Source organism: Oryctolagus cuniculus, chromosome 11, assembly GCF_964237555.1.
Source record: "Oryctolagus cuniculus chromosome 11, mOryCun1.1, whole genome shotgun sequence".
NCBI classification, from domain to species: Eukaryota; Metazoa; Chordata; class Mammalia; order Lagomorpha; family Leporidae; genus Oryctolagus; species Oryctolagus cuniculus.
The window spans coordinates 117,984,890-118,002,021 of NC_091442.1; the positions used below are offsets into that span (position 1 = coordinate 117,984,890).

A 17,132-nucleotide genomic window follows, 5' to 3' on the forward strand; every position below is an offset into this window, starting at 1 on the left:
TCCTCTTATCTGTTTCACAAGCTGCCCTATGCAACTTATCTGTTTTGCCAGCTATTTTGCAAGGAGGATAGGGGAGGCTGAGCTTGGTTTCTGTAAAGGGGTCTCAACAAAGAGGGAGGAAATGGGGGAGGGTAACATTTTGTGAGCTTTATTGCCCTTTAGAAGGAGTGCTTCTTTATTGTTCTTTAGCCTCCATTAATACTGGAAAGGGGGCCTGCTCTGTGGCTCAGCAGGTTAAGCTGGCATCCCATATGGGCCCCGGTTCAAGTCCTGACTGCTTCACTTCCAATCTAACTCCCTGCTAATGTGCCTGGGAAAGCAGCGGAAGATGGCCCAAATCTGTGGGCCCCTGCATCCATGTGGGAGACTGGGATAAATTTCCTGGCTACTGGCTTCAGCCTGGCCTAGCCCCAGTTGTTGCAACCATTTGGGGAATGAACCAGTAGATGGAAGATCTTCCCCCCTCCCCCTTCTCTCTTTGTAACTGGCTTTCAAATAAATAAATAAATCTTTTTTTTTTTTTTTTAAAGACTGGAAAGACTTACAGAGGTACAAGTTGTGACTTTGTGTTGATCTCCTCTGGCATTCTCAGCACAGAGTGGGAGGTGTACCAAGTGCCAAGTGGAGTCCTTCTGAGCATGGGGCCCTGTGTGACTGCACAGGTTGCATGCCTATGATGCTGGCCCTGAAAATAACCTTATTCAGGTTACTTCCTGGCCGGCGCCGCGGCTCACTAGGCTAATCCTCCACCTAGCGGCGCCGGCACACCGGGTTCTAGTCCCGGTTGGGGCGCCGGATTCTGTCCCGGTTGCCCCTCTTCCAGGCCAGCTCTCTGCTGTGGCCAGGGAGTGCAGTGGAGGATGGCCCAGGTGCTTGGGCCCTGCACCCCATGGGAGACCAGGAAAAGCACCTGGCTCCTGGCTCCTGCCATCGGATCAGCGCTGTGCGCCGGCCGCAGCGCGCCGGCCGCGGCGGCCATTGGAGGGTGAACCAACGGCAAAGGAAGACCTTTCTCTCTGTCTTGTCTCTCTCTCTCACTGTCCACTCTGCCTGTCAAAAAAAAGAAAAAAAAAAAAAACCAGGTTACTTCCTGAGAGGGAGGTCCTACGTGTCTAAATGGTAGTCATCAAGGACAGAGAGTAGTGGGTAGATAGTTGGATCTCTGACGCTCCCCCTGTGACCATGGTATGCACTTCCCAGATCTTCCTAACTGGTATTTTTTGTAGTCATGAGTCAAATTCAGAGGGCATAGAGAGGAAGGAAACAGTCCTTACTCTCAAAGCCTTGATGCTACATAAACTCCTAGAACCTAAATATAATTCTAGGCTGGAGGTGAGGGACAATAATGCCTTAAAATTACTGATGATTCATTTACCACCAGCTTGATGAGCTGGGGACTTGGAATTAAGTTTTTGTTGTAAATAACAGTAAAGAAATGTGCTATATCATTATCTCTTACCTATTTGAGTTTGTGGACCGAGATTTTTGGGAGGATTGTATACAGAATATGTATATACAGTTGGCCCTCCACATCTGTGGGTTCTGCACTGGTGGATTCAACCAACTACAGATCAAAATATTTTAAAATTGCGTCTGTAGTAAGCATATACACTTCTTTTTCTTGTCACAATATAGTATAACAACTGTTTGTAAACCATTGACATTGTTTAGGTATTATCAGTAACCTAGAGATTCTTTGAAGCGCATTGGATGATGTGTGTAGATTATATGCAAATACTACATCATTTTATATAAGGAACTTGAATTTTGGTATCCAAGGGGACTCTGGAACCAATCCGCCATGTATATAACTGTATATTAAATCCTACCATATTTATTGTTTTTTAACTTACATTTCTACTGAATATCTTGAAGATACTGTAGGTTTATGTAGATCTACCTCATTTTGTTCTGGAAAGAATTTGTCTTGGAGATGTATCATATTTCAGTTATAGTAGTGTCCAACTCTATGCTCTTAAAAACAAAGAACTTCCTTATTCATGTATCATTCATCCCTACTTGAGAGACTGTTTCTCTTGAGTAGATGGCTAGAAGTAGAATACTGAAGTAAAAGTGATGTGCATTTTAAACTTTGAGATTGCCAAAATGCTCTCACATCAATGATTGAAAATACTGGTTCCTCATACCCACTCCAACATTTAATTTTATCAGTTTCAGTTTCAAATTTTTACCAATTTAAGGGGACAAAATAAGAGCTCCATGTTTTCTTAATTTTCATTGCTAATGAAATTGAGCTTCTTTTTATGTGGCACTTTTATTTCTTTGTATTCTTTGTCCATTTTTCTATATCATCGCCTTCTTGGTTTGCATAAAATCTTTTTATTGTCTCCATAGTAATTCTTTGCAATGTATACTGTAAATACATAATATCATGTTAGTCTTCAATGTTGTGTTTATGGTTTTGTCATATAGAAATTTAAGTATTTACATATGAATAAGTATTTTTTAAAAAGATTTATTTATTTGTTTGAAAGAGTTACAGAGAGAGAGAACACGCGATCATCTGCTAGTTCACTCCCCAGATGACCACAAGGGTCAAGGCTGGACCAGGCTGAGGCAGGACCCTAGAACTCCATCCAAGTCTCCCATGTGGATGGCAGGGGCCCAAATATTTGAGCCATCTTCTGCTGCTTTTCCTAGGCCATTAGCAGGGAACTGGATTGGAAGTGGAGCAGTTGGGAAATGAACCAGTGCCCATATGGGATGCTAATACCACAGGCAGCGGCTTTACCTGCTATGCCACAATCCTGGCCCCTGTAAAGGTAGTTTAGATCTTATTTTAGAAGATCTTTCTTAAGGTTACAGGTATCTTTTTCTTCTCTCCTCTCTCTTCCTTCTCCTCCTCTCCTTCTTCATTTTGAGAGAGAAAGAGAGAGCTCCAATCTGCCACTTCATTCCCCAAATGTAGGAGGTGGGAACTCGATCTAGGCCTCCCACATGGGTGGCAGAGAGGCAATTACTTTTTTTAAAAAGATTTATTTATTTATTTATTTGAAAGTCGGAGTTACACAGAGAGAAGAGAAGCAGAGAGAGAGAGAGAAAGAGAGAGAGGTCTTCCATCCGCTGGTTCACTCCCCAATTGGTGGCAACAGCTGGAGATATGAGAGGCAATTACTTGAGCCATCACCACTGCCTCTAAGGATCTACAGAAGCAGAAAGCTGGAGTCAGGAGCTGGAGTTGAGTACTGAACCAAGTACTGATATGTGGTGTGTATTTTTTTAAAATTTATTTTATGTATTTGAAAAGCAGAGCTAGAGAGAGAGGGAGAGATGGAGAGAGAGAGATCTTCACTCTTCAAGTGGCTGCAATGACCAGGGCTGGACTAGACTGAAGCCAGGAACCCAGAGCTTCATCTAGGCCTCCCACATGGGTGGCAGGGGCCCAAATACTTGGCCATCTTCTACTGCTTTCTCAGGTTCTTTAGCTGGGAGCTGGATTGGAAATGGGGTAGTTGGAACTCAAACACTCATATGGGCGGCTGGCATGGTGGGCAGTGGTTACCCTGCTGGCCCCATTGTACAAGCATCTTAAATGGCATCTTAACCAAACGTCTAAATGCCTGCTCCTATTCTTTTTAACACTTCAATTTTTTTTCAAGATTTATTTATTTACTTGAGAGCAGAGTTACAGACTTAGAGAAGAAGAGACAGAGAGAGAGGTCTTTCATCCACTGGATCACTCCCCAAATGGCTGCAATGGCTGGAGCTGGGCCCATCCAAAGCCAGGAGCCTCTACCAGGTCTCCTATGTGGGTACAGGGGAACAAGTACTTGGGCCATCTTCTACTGCTTTCCCAGGCCATCAGTAGGGAGCTAGATCAGAAGTGGAGCAGCTGGAACTTGAACCAGTATCCGTATGAACCATCTGCCACAGGCAGATGCCTAACCCACTACACCACAACACTGGCCCCAACACTTCAATTTTTAAATTTTTATTTTTTTTAGACATTTTTTTTGACAGGCAGAGTTAGAGAGAGAGAGAGACAGAGAGAAAAGCCTTCCTTCCGTTGGTTCACCCCCCCAAATGGCTGCTATGGCTGGCGCACTGTGCCAATCTGAAGCCAGGAACCAGGTGCTTCTTCCTGGTCTCCCATGTGGGTGCAGGGCCCAAGCACTTGGGCCATCCTCCACTGCCTTCCCGGGCCACAGCAGAGCGCTGGACTGGAAGAGGAGCAACCAGGACAGAATCCGGCGCCCTGACCGGGACTAGAACCCGGTGTGCTGGCGCCGCAGGTGGAGGATTAGCCTACTGAGCCACGGCGCCGGCCTAAATTTTTTATCATTTACATTAAACTGTGATTTATTGTGGATTTGAAAATTCTATGTATGTCAACTTTTTTCTAAATGACTAATCAGTTATTCTAACACTTTTTCTCAAATGTATTTATGTCAAATATGTGTTTATCATCTTCTCAAGATACATAAACAAATGTATAGATTTATGTTCCATTGAGCTCTATATTTTTCTTAAAGACTTATTTAATTACTTGAAAGGCAGAGTTACATAGAGAGAGGGAGAGACAGAAAAAGAGATCTTCCATCCTCTTTTTCACTCCCCAAATGGCTGCAATGGCTAGAGCTAGGCAGGAGCCAAGAGCTTCTTCTGGGTCTCCCACATGGGTGCAGGAGCCCAAGCACCTGGGCCATGCTCCACTGAGTCTAAGCATTGTTCCAAACATATTATGTTTCACATATAGTACATAGTGTGTGAGTGAGTGTATATATAATATGTGTTAGTATATCTAAATCAATATCTTATCTATATGGTAACAGAACAAAAACCTCTGGAGCAGGGAGCAGAGCACCTATTACAGAGCGTTTGGTACCCAACCTAATTGTGTTTTCTGCTGTGTCTGTTCTGCTGTTAAACCCATCCAGTGAGTTATAAACATCAGATATTATACTTTTCAATCTAGAGTATCAATATTATGAACAAATTGCCTCAAAACTTGGCAGCTGAAAAACCCAAACATTTATCTCACATTTCCTGTAGCTTAGAAATCCAAATGAAGTTTAATAGGTTCCTTTGGCTCCAATTCCTTCATGAGATTGCCAACAGTCAACTGATGCTGTGGTCTCACTGACGGCTCAGCTGGGATGCAGAAGACAATGATTGTGCATGGGCTGTCACGGGATCAACCACTGGACTGTTAGTCAGACAAACACAGCCGCATAAACCCCAGTGCTTACACGGGATTCAGAGAGAGCAGCTGAAAACCGCTGTGTAGTGGGGGCGGCAGACAGTCCCAGGCAAGAGAGAGAAGGCTGGCGATGTATGCAGTGGGATTGGGTTCCCACAGTAAATTCAGTTTGCAGAGAAAGTGAGCCAGAGATCTTCCATCTGCTGGTTCACTCCCTACATGGCTGCAATGGCCAGGTCAGGACCAGGGTGAAGCCAGAAGCGTGGAATTCTGTCTGGATCTCTCACGCAGGTGCAGGGGCCCAAGCACTTGGGCCATCTTCCACTGCTTTCCCAGGCCATAAGCAGAGAGCTGGATTGGAAGTGGAGCATTTGGGACATGAACCAGCACCCATATGTGATATTGGCGCTGCAGGTGGAAGCTTAGCCTACTATGCCATAGCACTGGCCCTGCACAGAATTCTTGAGTCACAATTCTTCCTTCTCAAAACTCTACAGAACATTATTTTACTGTATTACTGTGGTTTTGCTAAATGTTCTCTGACATTTAGTATTTTATATAGTAATTCAATGCCATTTCAGTTCTTTATTGTTTTTAGGTAACTTATTCTTTTTGTCTCCTGCCTTAATGATTTCTCTATTCTTATAGACCCTTTGTGTTACTTTTACCTCATTATGCTAATTTAAAAGCATGTAATCTACTAAAAAGTCTAGGCTTTCTTCTCTCCAAAGAGTATTTCTTTTAGCATTGCTTCTCTTTTAAAAGCAGGGGGCTGGAATGGAAGTAGAACAGTAGGGACTTGAACCAGCACCCATATGGGATGCCAGCATTGCCGGGGGTGGCTTAAGCCACTGTGCCACACGCTGGTCCTTTGTCTTCTCTTTTAATTCATTTTTAAAAATAGTGTTCAATCAGTTTTTAACTGTTTTCGTTACATTTTAAAATTTAGTTATTTTCCTCTATCAGGTCATACTTTTGTTAATGCTTGCTTCATTTTCAAGATAAAATGTTCTCTTGAATATTGTTGATAATATGAAATAGAAGATTTCTAGCTTTACTTAACTTTGAGGATAACTGGGAAAGGAGATGGCTCCTGTGAAACACCATGTTGAATTCCTCCTTTGGGACTGCCATTTCTTTTCACAGGCTTTTATGTTTATTTATCTTTGTAAATATCTGTTCTATATTGGGAATTGAGATGGGTTCTTTTAGAGATTATGTGAGTGCCTGTTTAAATGTTCTAGATCTGAAAAAAGAATAATCATTCATTTTGCTTTACTATTTTTAAAAATAGCTTTATTGATCTTCAACAAACTGCAATTTAATTTGTAGAATTTGATAAATTTTAACATGTTATCCATCTGTGGATCCATCACCATAATTAAGAGAATGAACATATGAACATATCTACTATCCTGAAAAGCTTCTTTTCATCTCTCCTGTCTGCACCCCTAATCCCAGGAAACAACTGATCAATATGTTAATTCACCTGTTGATGAACATTTATTTTGATTCCAGTTTCTGGCTATTGTGGTTGAAATTGTCACGAATATCTGTGCACAAGTCTTTGTATGAAATAAACTTTCATTTCTTGGATAAATATCTATAGCAGGATGGCTAGGTAGTATGTTAAGCATATATTTTTATTTTTAAAGGAAATTGCAAGGTTCAAAAATGATTTTATCATTTTATACTCCCGTTAGCAATGATTCAGAGTTCTTGTTGCTCTATTCCTCATCACCACTTGGTATGGTCAATCTTTTTAATTTGATACCACCGAGGCCGGCACCGCGACTCACTAGGCTAATCCTCCGCCTTGCGGCGCCAGCACACCGGGTTCTAGTCCCGGTCGGGGCGCCGGATTCTGTCCCGGTTGCCCCTCTTCCAGGCCAGCTCTCTGCTGTGGCCAGGGAGTGCAGTGGAGGAGGGCCCAAGTCCTTGGGCCCTGCACCCCATGGGAGACCAGGCTAAGTACCTGGCTCCTGCCATCGGAACAGCGCAGTTTCCAGCCGCAGCGCACTGGCCGCGGCGGCCATTGGAGGGTGAACCAACGGCAAAGGAAGACCTTTCTCTCTGTCTCTCTTTCTCACTGTCCACTCTGCCTGTCAAAAAAAAAAAAAATTGATACCACCTAAAGTCTAATAGTGATGTCTTATTATGATTTTAATTTGCATTTCCCAAATGACCAGTGATATCGAGCATCTTTTCATGATTTTCTTAAAAGTTTTAGTGTTTCTATTATTTTTTTAAATATTTATTTATTTATTTGAAAGTCAGAGTTACACAGAGAGAGGAGAGGCAGAGAGAGAGGTCTTCCATCTGCTGGTTCACTCCCCAACTGGCCACAATGGTTGGAGCTGCACCGATCTGAAGCCAGGAGCCAAGAGCCTCCTCTGGGTCAACCATGTGGGTGCAGGGGCCCAAGGACTTGGGCCATCTTATACTGCTTTCCCAGGCTATAGCAGAGAGCTGGATCAGAAGTGGAGCAGCCGGGTCTCAAACCCCCATATGGGATGCCAGTGTTTCAGGCCAGAGCATTAACCTGCTGCACCACAGCGCTGGCCCCCTTTTCATGTTCTTATTTGCCAACTATTTATCCTCTTCAAATATTTTTTCCATTTAAGAAATTATGTTGTTTGCTTTCTTATTGTTGAGTTTTAGAGTTCTTTCTATATTCTTCGTGACAGTTATTAGATATGTAATTTGCAAATATTTTATCCTAGTCTGTGGCTTATCTTTTCATTTTCTTAACAGTGTCTTTAGAACAGAAGATTTCTAGTTCTATGAAGTCCAGTTGATTTTTTCTATTAAGGGTTATGATTGAGGGATATATTTGAAAAATCTTTACCTAATTCATAGTCACAAAAATATTTTTCCTGGACTGGCATTGCGGCACAGCAGGTTAAGCTGCTGCCTGTGACACTGTCATCCCAATATGAGTGCTGGTTTGAGTCCCTACTACCGCACTTCTAATCCAGCTCCCTGCTAATACACCTGGGAAAGCATCAGCAGATGACCAAAGTACTAGAGCCCCTGCCACTCATGTGGGAGACCTGGATGGGTCCATCCCATCCCAGACTGGATGGGGTTCCAGTCTCCCAGCTTCCATATGGCCTAGCTCTGGTCATTGTGGTCATTTTGGGTATGAACCAGTAGATGAAAGATCTTTGTTTCTGTGTTTCTCCATTTCTGTATATAACTCCATATTTCAAATAAATAAATAAAACTTTGAAAAAGAAAGATCTTCTCCTACAAGTTTTAAAGTATTCTGTTTTACATTGTGTCTATGATCAATTTTGAATTAGTATTTGTGTTCTGAGATATGAATCAGAGTCTATTTTTGTATATGAATTTCTAATTTTCCCAGAACCATTTTTTTTCCTGGACTGAATCACGTGTTCACCTTTTTCTTCCTCTACTGAATCACATGTTCACCTTTGTCTGAAACCAGTTCATAATATATGGGTCTATATCTGGAAAATATTTGTTCCATTAATCTCTTTGTCTAACTTGACATCAATAATCTCATACTTTAAAAAAAAAGATTTATTTATTTGAAAGACAGTTACAGAGAAAGAGGGAAAAAGAGAGAGAAAGAAATTGTCCATCTGCTGGTTCATTTCCCAAATGGCTGCAATAGCCAGGGCTTGGCCAGACAAAAGTCAGGAGCCTGGAACTCCAACTGAGTCTCCTCATGGGTGGCAGGGGCCCAAGTACTTGCACCATTTTCCACTACTTTCCCAGGTGCATTAGCAGAGAGCTGAACAGTGGATACTTGAACCAGTGCTCATATGGGATGCTGGTACTGCAGATGGTGGTTTAATCCACTGTGTCACAATGTCATCCCAAACTTTTTATCTTGAATCGTGTCTGTTTGATGTCTTTGAACCCCTCAAGGGTGGATTCTGTGTGTTCTGTGTGCCTTTCTATCCCCTAAGCATTATGCCTGGACTGGAGTGGAAGCTCTGAAGACACTGGTTGAATGAATGCATGTCACTTAAAAGTTGTTAGGCTTTAAGCAGTTCTTGCTTTCAACTCAGAAAATATGCTTATTGGGTTATGGGACAAAGTTGACTTTTATGCATCTTTGTGTCTCTCCAGGACTTCACACAGTTTAGCTCATTGTGGCTACTTAGTCAGCATTGATGGCATTGAGTTGAACCAAAGAGATACCTATAAGGGTGTTGCTCTGACTGGTAGATATTTAAAACCTCCTTGAAGCAATGAACCAGTTGCTCTGGATGGAGAGGTTGTCCTGTCATAAAGGCCGCTAAGACATGATGTCACACACAGACACTGCTCGGCCTACAAAAGGGGGAAGCATGTGCACTGGGCTTTCAGACTTAGCTGGTGCCAGTGCTCTTCTCAGACTTGTTCCTGGTGCCTGAGAAGAGGTGAATAGACTGCCTGGACACTGATACGGTCAAAGGACTCTCTGAAAATCACTAACGTCATCAAAATTGGCATTTTTGGTAAGCAGTTCCTAAAGGCTGCCCTCAATAAACCATGCAGGCAGGCAATTGCTGTGCTGCCTTTTCTGAACCCCGTCCTACTTAGCATGCTCCTCGCCTCTGTGGTCCCCTCCCTTAGGATTCATCCTCTGTCCTTTCTTCCTCTAAGTCTCCTTTGAGAAAAGCCGGATAACTTCACGGACACCAATTTAGAAATGACTAACAAAGCCTACTGTTACATACGTTGTCGGCCATATTCTCAGTAAGACATAATGGGTTTGCTTTAAAACCCTGGCCAGAGCTTACCCAATAGTGATAACCAGAGAGTTACATAAACATCCACTAGTGTGACTTCCTGCTGTGTTCTAGGCATGTGGCCAGTTATTGGGGGTTTGACTATGGACAGGTCCAAAGTGGGCTGTCAGCCCTGTTTTCAAGAAACAGTACAGTGCCCTAAGAGCACTGAGGGGGTACACTCAGATTCAGGGCGTCAGGGAAGTCTTCCTGCAGGCAATGGAGAAGCACATTCTAGGCAGGGAACAGTGCCTCCAAGGGAAGTCAGAGTATCTGAGGTAGAAGTTCAGATCTCTGTCATTACTAGCATATGAGGTGGTGAGTCTTAGTGAGACACCTGAGAGAGGCTTACTCTAGAAGACCTCTCTTCTTGGTCTTGGGTCATGCCCAGAATGACCTGGAGCAACACTGATACTAGGACAGGCAGCGCAAGAGGGAGTGGGAAGTAGCAGGAAAATTATAGTGAGCTAGACCAGGCAGCCAAGAGAGAAAGTGAGGAGGGAGTGCCCTGCAAAAAGGTCAAGGAAGCTGGAAACTGACATCTAGTGACTAGGAACATATTTGTGACTTTGGTGAGAGGAATTTCAGAGGTTTAAGGGACAGAAACAGATTGAAGTAAGTTGTGGAGTGAGGGAGAGGTAGAGAGTAGTGACGACAGTTTCTTCAAGGAGACTTATGGGAAGGGTGGGGGAGGAGACACTAACTGGGAAAGGGATACAAGTTCAAGGGAGAAAACTTTTTGTAGAGGGAGAGAGGGTGAGCGAGTTCCCATTTGCTGATTTGCTTCCCAAATGCCTACAAACACCTGAGACTGGCAGGGCCAAAACCAGGAAGCTGGGAACTCAATCCAGGTCTTCCTGTGGGTGGCGGAATCCAATTACTTGAGCCATTACTGCTAATTCTCAGTGTCTACATTGGCAGGAAGCTGGAGTCAGGAACCAGAACTGTGAGTTCAACTCAGATACTCTGATACAGAAAGTGGGCATCCCAACCAGCATCTTAGCCACTAGATAGCTAAGACCTTTGTTTTTTAATGGAAGACGTGAGTGATATTTTTAAATGTTGATGTGATGGAGCCAGATAAAAGGGAAAAGTAGAATACACAGGTGAGAGAGTAGATCCCTGAATGCCCAGGTTGTGAGACCAGATGGAATTGGGTACAGCAGCAGAGTTAGCTTCAGAGAAGGGAGGGCACCTCCTCTGAAAGGGGAAATGTCCTGGGAGAAACAGATGGTGGCTTTGGTGGCAGATGCTTGAGAGAACTCCCTTTTGATAGTGCTTATGTTCTCTGCTGAATGTGAGAAAGAGGAGTTAGGTTTAAAGAGAGAATCTGATGGGGCCAGTGCTGTGGCATGCTGCTTTTCCAGACATATTAGGAGCTGGATTGGAAGTGGAGCAGCTGGGACACAAACTGGTGTTCATATGGGATGCTGGCATCACAACCAGTGGCTTCATTTACTAAGCTACACTGCTGGCTCCCCCAAATTAATTTTTAAAGATTTATTTATTTATTTGAAAGGCAGAGTTAGGCAGAGAGAGGGAGAGAGAGAGAGAGAGAGAGAGAGAGAGGTCTTCTATCTGCTGGTTCACTCCCTACATGGCTGCAATGGCCAGAGCTGTGCCTTTCTGAAGCCAGGAGCCAGGAGCTTCTTCCTGGTCTCCCACACAGTTGCAGGGTCCCAAGGACTTGGGCCATCTTCTACTGCTTTCCCAGGCCATAGCAGATAACTGGATTGGAAGTGGAGCATCTGGGACTCGAACCAGCACCCATGCCAGCACTGCAGTTGGCGGCTTTACCCACTATGCCACAGTGCTGCCCCCAAAAATTATTTTTTAAGTGCTGCATAAACCAGAAGGCACTTTAAAAATGTTGGTAGCTTCTAATTTCCTATTATAATTATCTACCTACACCTGAGGATATTTTATACCAAATGTTCAATAGAGCTATGGCTTTCCCCTTAATCCTATCCCAAATTCCCTTTCCCATTTGGTTCTCTGGGACATATTTCTCCAGCTCTGAGGGCACTGAAACCAACTTTTGTCTGGAGATGCTGAGATCTTGGGAGAAACTCCTCATGCTAGTGCACTCCATCCGGAGTTTGGTCTCTAGCTGTGACCAGCAGGCCACCCTCTGGCTGAGCCCTGAGGTGGAAGTTCTTGCCATCACCTCAGCTACTCTGATCATTGCCATCCCTGCCAACCACAAGTGAGGAAGCGCTGGGATTCCAGGTCCACATGATGCACTGACTATTGCCCATCTTCTCTTCCTAGACTGAAAATGTTTGGTCTGTGCTGCCAGAGAGAGAGGTAAAGTTTATGTGAGTCTGCTTCTATGTCCCAAATGACCAAAGAGGATCCCCAGCTTGGGCCTAAGAGGAAGGGAAAATGGCTCTGTCTCCCTTCCTGAAACCATTGCACTGTCTGGGACTCAGGGTTCAGGTGACAGTGCAAGTGCTAGAGAAAGAGGAGCTCAAGGTGGAGGGCTTGGTCCTGTCAGGTGACACATGGGGGGGGGCAGGGAGCCAAGATGCTCTGCTTGTCTCAGGGGAGGTATTCCAAGGTCTTCAGTGACAGGAAGCTGGAGTCAGCAGCTAGAGCCAGAAATCGAATCCAGGCACACTAATATGGAATGCAAGCATCTTAACCGCTAGGCTACAGACTCACCCTGTAAGTCTGCATTTGAAGTAGCAGGTAGAAGCATGAAGTCATTGCTGTTAGCAGAAAGCCCAGGCTGAGCCCTTTTGTAGCTGTTAGATTTATCCACCCAGTGTTGACTGGACATGCCCTTGAAGAGGAGGTTCTGAGCCCTGGAATGGAGAGGAAATAGTGGGGACCACAGAGACCCCAGCTTCACATTCAGCAATGCTTTCCCTTTCAGATTTTACAAGTCCCTCTATGTGGTACAAATCTTCATTCTTGTAGGTAAGGGCCTGGGCACAGGGGTGGGTTTGGGATGATGGCAAGACCCAGGAGACTGATTCCCACCCCACAACCATCCCAGTCTCTGGCTACCCAACAGGGTTTCCACAGGTCCCCTCCCAAGGCTGCTCTGAGCAACTAGTCACTTTGCTCAGAGCTAAGGTTGCTTTTCTCTGCCCAACTGTTTCTTCTGTACTCTCTAAAGAGAGACTGGGACCTGGATCTATGTCTAACTCTAAAATCAGGCTTCCCAACCCCCAAAATACATACAACCCAAAAACTCAGACAACCTAATAATGTCCTTTGTGCTTGTACTCCTTTTGACAAACTATGTAAACCCTCACACATTTTAAATTGATCCCCACATTCTTTATCACAAGTTTAAAAGGATATGATTTCTGGTATATTATAAATACTGAGATTTAAAAATGAAGAATTGAAGCACTCTTAGATGTTTTTAACTAGTTTTTCTTCATCAACTTGCAGGAGTATTGTACTACTATTTCCAGGAGTCTCTGGGGAAAATAGCTCCTGACTATGAAATTTCCGGGGAATCATCACAGGTAGGACACTGTGGTTGTTGGGGCCCAGAGACATTGTCACTGAAATCTAAATAGGAGTTTTTCTTCTTGACCCAAAATGGTGAACCACCTATCAAGATTTTTGTGAATGTGAGGATTCTGCAGAAACTTGTCTCTGGTAAAGTGTCAAAACAGAGCCCCCTCTCCATGGGCTGGTTATATGGTCATCTCATATTTCCATGGTAGTGGCCTAGACAAACCTAAAGAAACAGTAATCCCCAGCAAGCACGTGAGTGGCCCTGGAATATGGTTCAACACACATATGTGAATGGGGTAGTGGTGACCAGGACACACATAGCCTCCTTGGCATCCCAGATCCAAGAACCTATGGCAGAAGCTCCTACTCCCACCCTGGGCGAGAACACATGTGGATGCTGGGTGCCTATTGAGACCATGCTAGGGATTAGGTGCTGCCAATTTCTTAAGCAATTAAAACCTGTGGCAACTCAGAAGTGACTACTTCATAGAAGAGGAAACGGAGGCTCTGAGAGGGAGAGTGACCAGACTTGGGTCACCCAAGGTGACAAGATAGGACCACATACTGCTATCTGGAGGCCTCCTGCTCCCTGCTGTAGAATGCTGTTAAGCTGATGGTCTTGGGGCCAGCGCTGTGGCGTAGTGGGTGAAGCCACTGCCTTCAGTGCCAGCATCTCATATGGGTGCCGGTTCAAGTCCCAGCTGCTCCACTTCTAATCTAGCTCGCTGCTGTGGCCTGGGAAAGCAGTAGAAGATGGCCCAAGTCCTTGGGCCCCTGCACCTATGTGGGAGACTGGGAGGAAGCTCCTGGCTCCTGGCTTTGGATCGGCGCAGCTCCTGTCGTTGTGGCCAATTCGGGAGTGGACCAGCAGATGGAAGACTTCTCTCTCTCTACCTCTCCTTCTCTCTGTGTGTAACTCTGACTTTCAAATAAATAAATAAATCTTAAAAAAAAAAAAAAGATGATGGTCTTTACATGAAGGATCTCTGTGAGTGATATCCCAGTGGAAAGAAGGGGCCATCAAAGAAGAAGGTACCTTTCTCTGAAGGGAGGAGAGAACTTCCACTTTGCTTATGGCCTTGTCTAAATACTGACAGAGTTTGTAGACTCAGAAGGCTTATGTAGCCTTGACAGCTCATGACAAGAGCCTCGAGTGATCACTGACATCATAAATAAGAGTGTCAACTATTAAATCAACAACAGGAGTCACTATGCACTTTCTCCTCTCGTAGGACCTCTGTCCTCAATGAGTTGTACTATGAGAATTGACAGTAAAACTAGCCTTCAAACAGTACTTTATACTTTGTGTCTGTGTGGGTGCAAATTGTTGAAATCTTTACTTAGTATAGAGTTGGTCTTCTGTATATAAAGAAAATTAAAAATGAATCCTAATGAAGAGTGAAATGGGAGAGGGAATAGGATGTGGGATGGGAGGGTGGGTGTGGGGGGAAGAACCTCTATATTCCTAAAAATGTACCTATAAAATTTATATTTATTAAACAAAAGCTTTCTAAAAAAAGATGATGGTCTTAAAACAAAACAAAAAACCCAAATCCATAATGTTCTCATGGGGATAAGGTTGTTTGTGACCCAATAGCTCTGGGAGTTATGGGCTACATCTTTTGGTAGTAGAGATTGGGGGAGCCCCTAAGAATGCCCATGTTGACTGTTAATTTCAGCTTTGCTTGTTTTCTTTTTTAAAGATTCAGTTTCTATTTTAAAAAATTGTATTATTATCAGAGATATTCATATAGGGGTCAGCATTGTGGCACAGTGGATTAAGCTCCCACTTGAAATGCTGGAATCACAGTTCAGTGCTAGTATGAGTCCAGTTGCTCCACTTTTTTTTCTTTTTACACCCTCTTCCTTTTTGGTGAGAAATTATGGACTTTTTTGAAGATTTATTTTATTTATTTGAAGGGCAGAATTAAAGATAAAGAGAGGAAGGGAGGGGGGGAAATGTTTCTTTCAACTTTGTCTTCTACAGTGATTGAGTTTTTCATTCCCATTATCGTATTTTTATTTTTTATGATTTATGGGTGCTGGTGGTCTGAATATTTCTATTTAATGCTATCTATACTTATTTTATTAATACAAAATTTTATTTTTCTGAAGACATCAATTATAGTTTTTCCAAAAAAATTTTAGGGACTGGCATTGTGGTACAGCAGGTTAAGCTGCTTCTGATAACGCTGCCATCATATTAAAAGGAGTGCTGGTTTGTGTCCTGACTGCTCTGCTTCCAATCCAACTTCCTGCTAATGTGCCTAGGAAAGCAGTGGAAGATGGTCCAAGTACTTGGGTCCCTGCACCCATGTGGGAGACCTGGATGGAGTTCCTGGCTCCTAGCTTCAGCCTGGCCCAGTCCCGGCCATTGTGGCTGTTAGGGAGTGAGCCAGTGGCTGGAAGATCTCTCTCTGTTTCTTCCCCTCTCTCTGCCACTCTTTCAAATAAATCTGGCGAAACTTTAAGTTTTCCTTAAATACCTCGTAGTCTTGAGGTGTATGCTTATGAGGACATTGGTGATAGATCTCACCTCAGCCTTTCTTCTCTCCTTGTCATGCAGCCCATAGGAGATACTTTAAGGCCAGTGTGGGGGCTGATAGATAAGTGCTACCCTGTGACCATTCAGGTGGGTAAGAACTGGGACACCTCATGCCCTAGAGTGGGGTGGCTGTCCTGGGTACCCTTGGAAGGCACAGCAAAGGAGACTACCTGGAGCGGATGAGCCCAGAAAGGAAAAGATTCCCGGTCACTTGTAATTGTGTGTTACCTCTCCTTCCCCCTGTGCAGAGACCCAAAATCAAGAGGGGGAAGAAGCAAGCCTCTAAGGTAAGTGAGGCCTTCCTTGGAAAGATCTGGGGCTGGGGATTTTCCCTGTCAAAACTCCTTTAGATCCTGAGATACCAAAGTTTATGGTAGAGAGGGCGATAATGTCAAGCCCCTTCCAAGAAATTCACAAACTTACCACAGCTCTGCTGAGAAGGGAAGGACTTCCCAGGAAAAACAGAGGACTGTAATACCCCAAGTATGAAAACAGCAGAAGAGATGAAGTCCTTTGAGGGCCTTTCTGCTCATAGTCTTCCCTCTTGACCCTCTCTATAATAGGCCAAGACCACCAGGGTACCAGGGGGACTGAATGGTGCTGTCCCCAAGGAGGAGACCGACATCCTGTCTCAGGAGGAAAGGCAAGTAAGGTGCCAAGGGAGGAAGAAGTAGCTCCACTCAAACTGAGGAGGAGGTGGCAGGAACCCCAGGCTAGAAGTAAGGACAGCCTGCGACCCCAGCAGGAGCATTCATGGACCACTGCAGGGGCAAGGAGGCAGTAGGGTGGGGACTAGCTCGACCCCATGACCACCAGGCCAAGAAGCCATACAAGGAAGCTGTGTGGCACTGAGAGGCAATAGATATGATATGAGCAGGGAGTCATCTGGATCCTGGTCTCCCAATTTCTTGTGGAGCGGGGCCTCAGTTTCCCAATCTGCACAAGATAGAACCTGTCTCATCTTACTGCTGTTCCTTTGTTTACCTTCCCAGGAAAACAGAAATATCCAAAAGGAGATTGCTTTATATCCGTCTGGTAAGACTATGGGCCCAACCCTGCTGCAGCAGGACTGCCTTCCTCCCTTAGGGGTTATGGGCGGCTCAGCACCTCTCAGACATTCCTGACCTGGAAGGTGGGGAGGGAAGGGAAGAAGCTCAGGTGGCCACATACCTTGATCTTCCTGATGGTTCCAGCAAGGGGCTCA

General features: G+C 44.3%; 1 protein-coding gene across 12 annotated transcripts in view; it reads left to right on the forward strand.

Annotated features, from left to right (window-relative positions):
- LOC103352463 (uncharacterized) overlaps positions 1 to 17,132 on the forward strand; it is a 30,536-nt gene that overhangs the window by 12,136 nt on the left and 1,268 nt on the right. Inside the window, exons 2-9 of one of the 12 annotated variants that reach the window (XM_070052982.1) lie at positions 9,263 to 9,633; positions 12,178 to 12,213; positions 12,785 to 12,828; positions 13,312 to 13,388; positions 15,950 to 16,015; positions 16,177 to 16,215; positions 16,492 to 16,571; positions 16,921 to 16,963. In XM_070052982.1, coding sequence (XP_069909083.1) covers positions 12,185 to 12,213; positions 12,785 to 12,828; positions 13,312 to 13,388; positions 15,950 to 16,015; positions 16,177 to 16,215; positions 16,492 to 16,571; positions 16,921 to 16,963 — 378 coding nt within the window. In that variant the 5' untranslated portion in view covers positions 9,263 to 9,633; positions 12,178 to 12,184. Of the gene's footprint in view, positions 1 to 9,262; positions 9,634 to 12,177; positions 12,225 to 12,784; positions 12,829 to 13,311; positions 13,389 to 15,949; positions 16,016 to 16,176; positions 16,216 to 16,491; positions 16,572 to 16,920; positions 16,964 to 17,132 lie in introns of all 12 variants that reach the window. The other 11 variants (XM_051834108.1, XM_051834105.2, XM_017350915.3 and 8 more) reach the window with 11 other exon arrangements.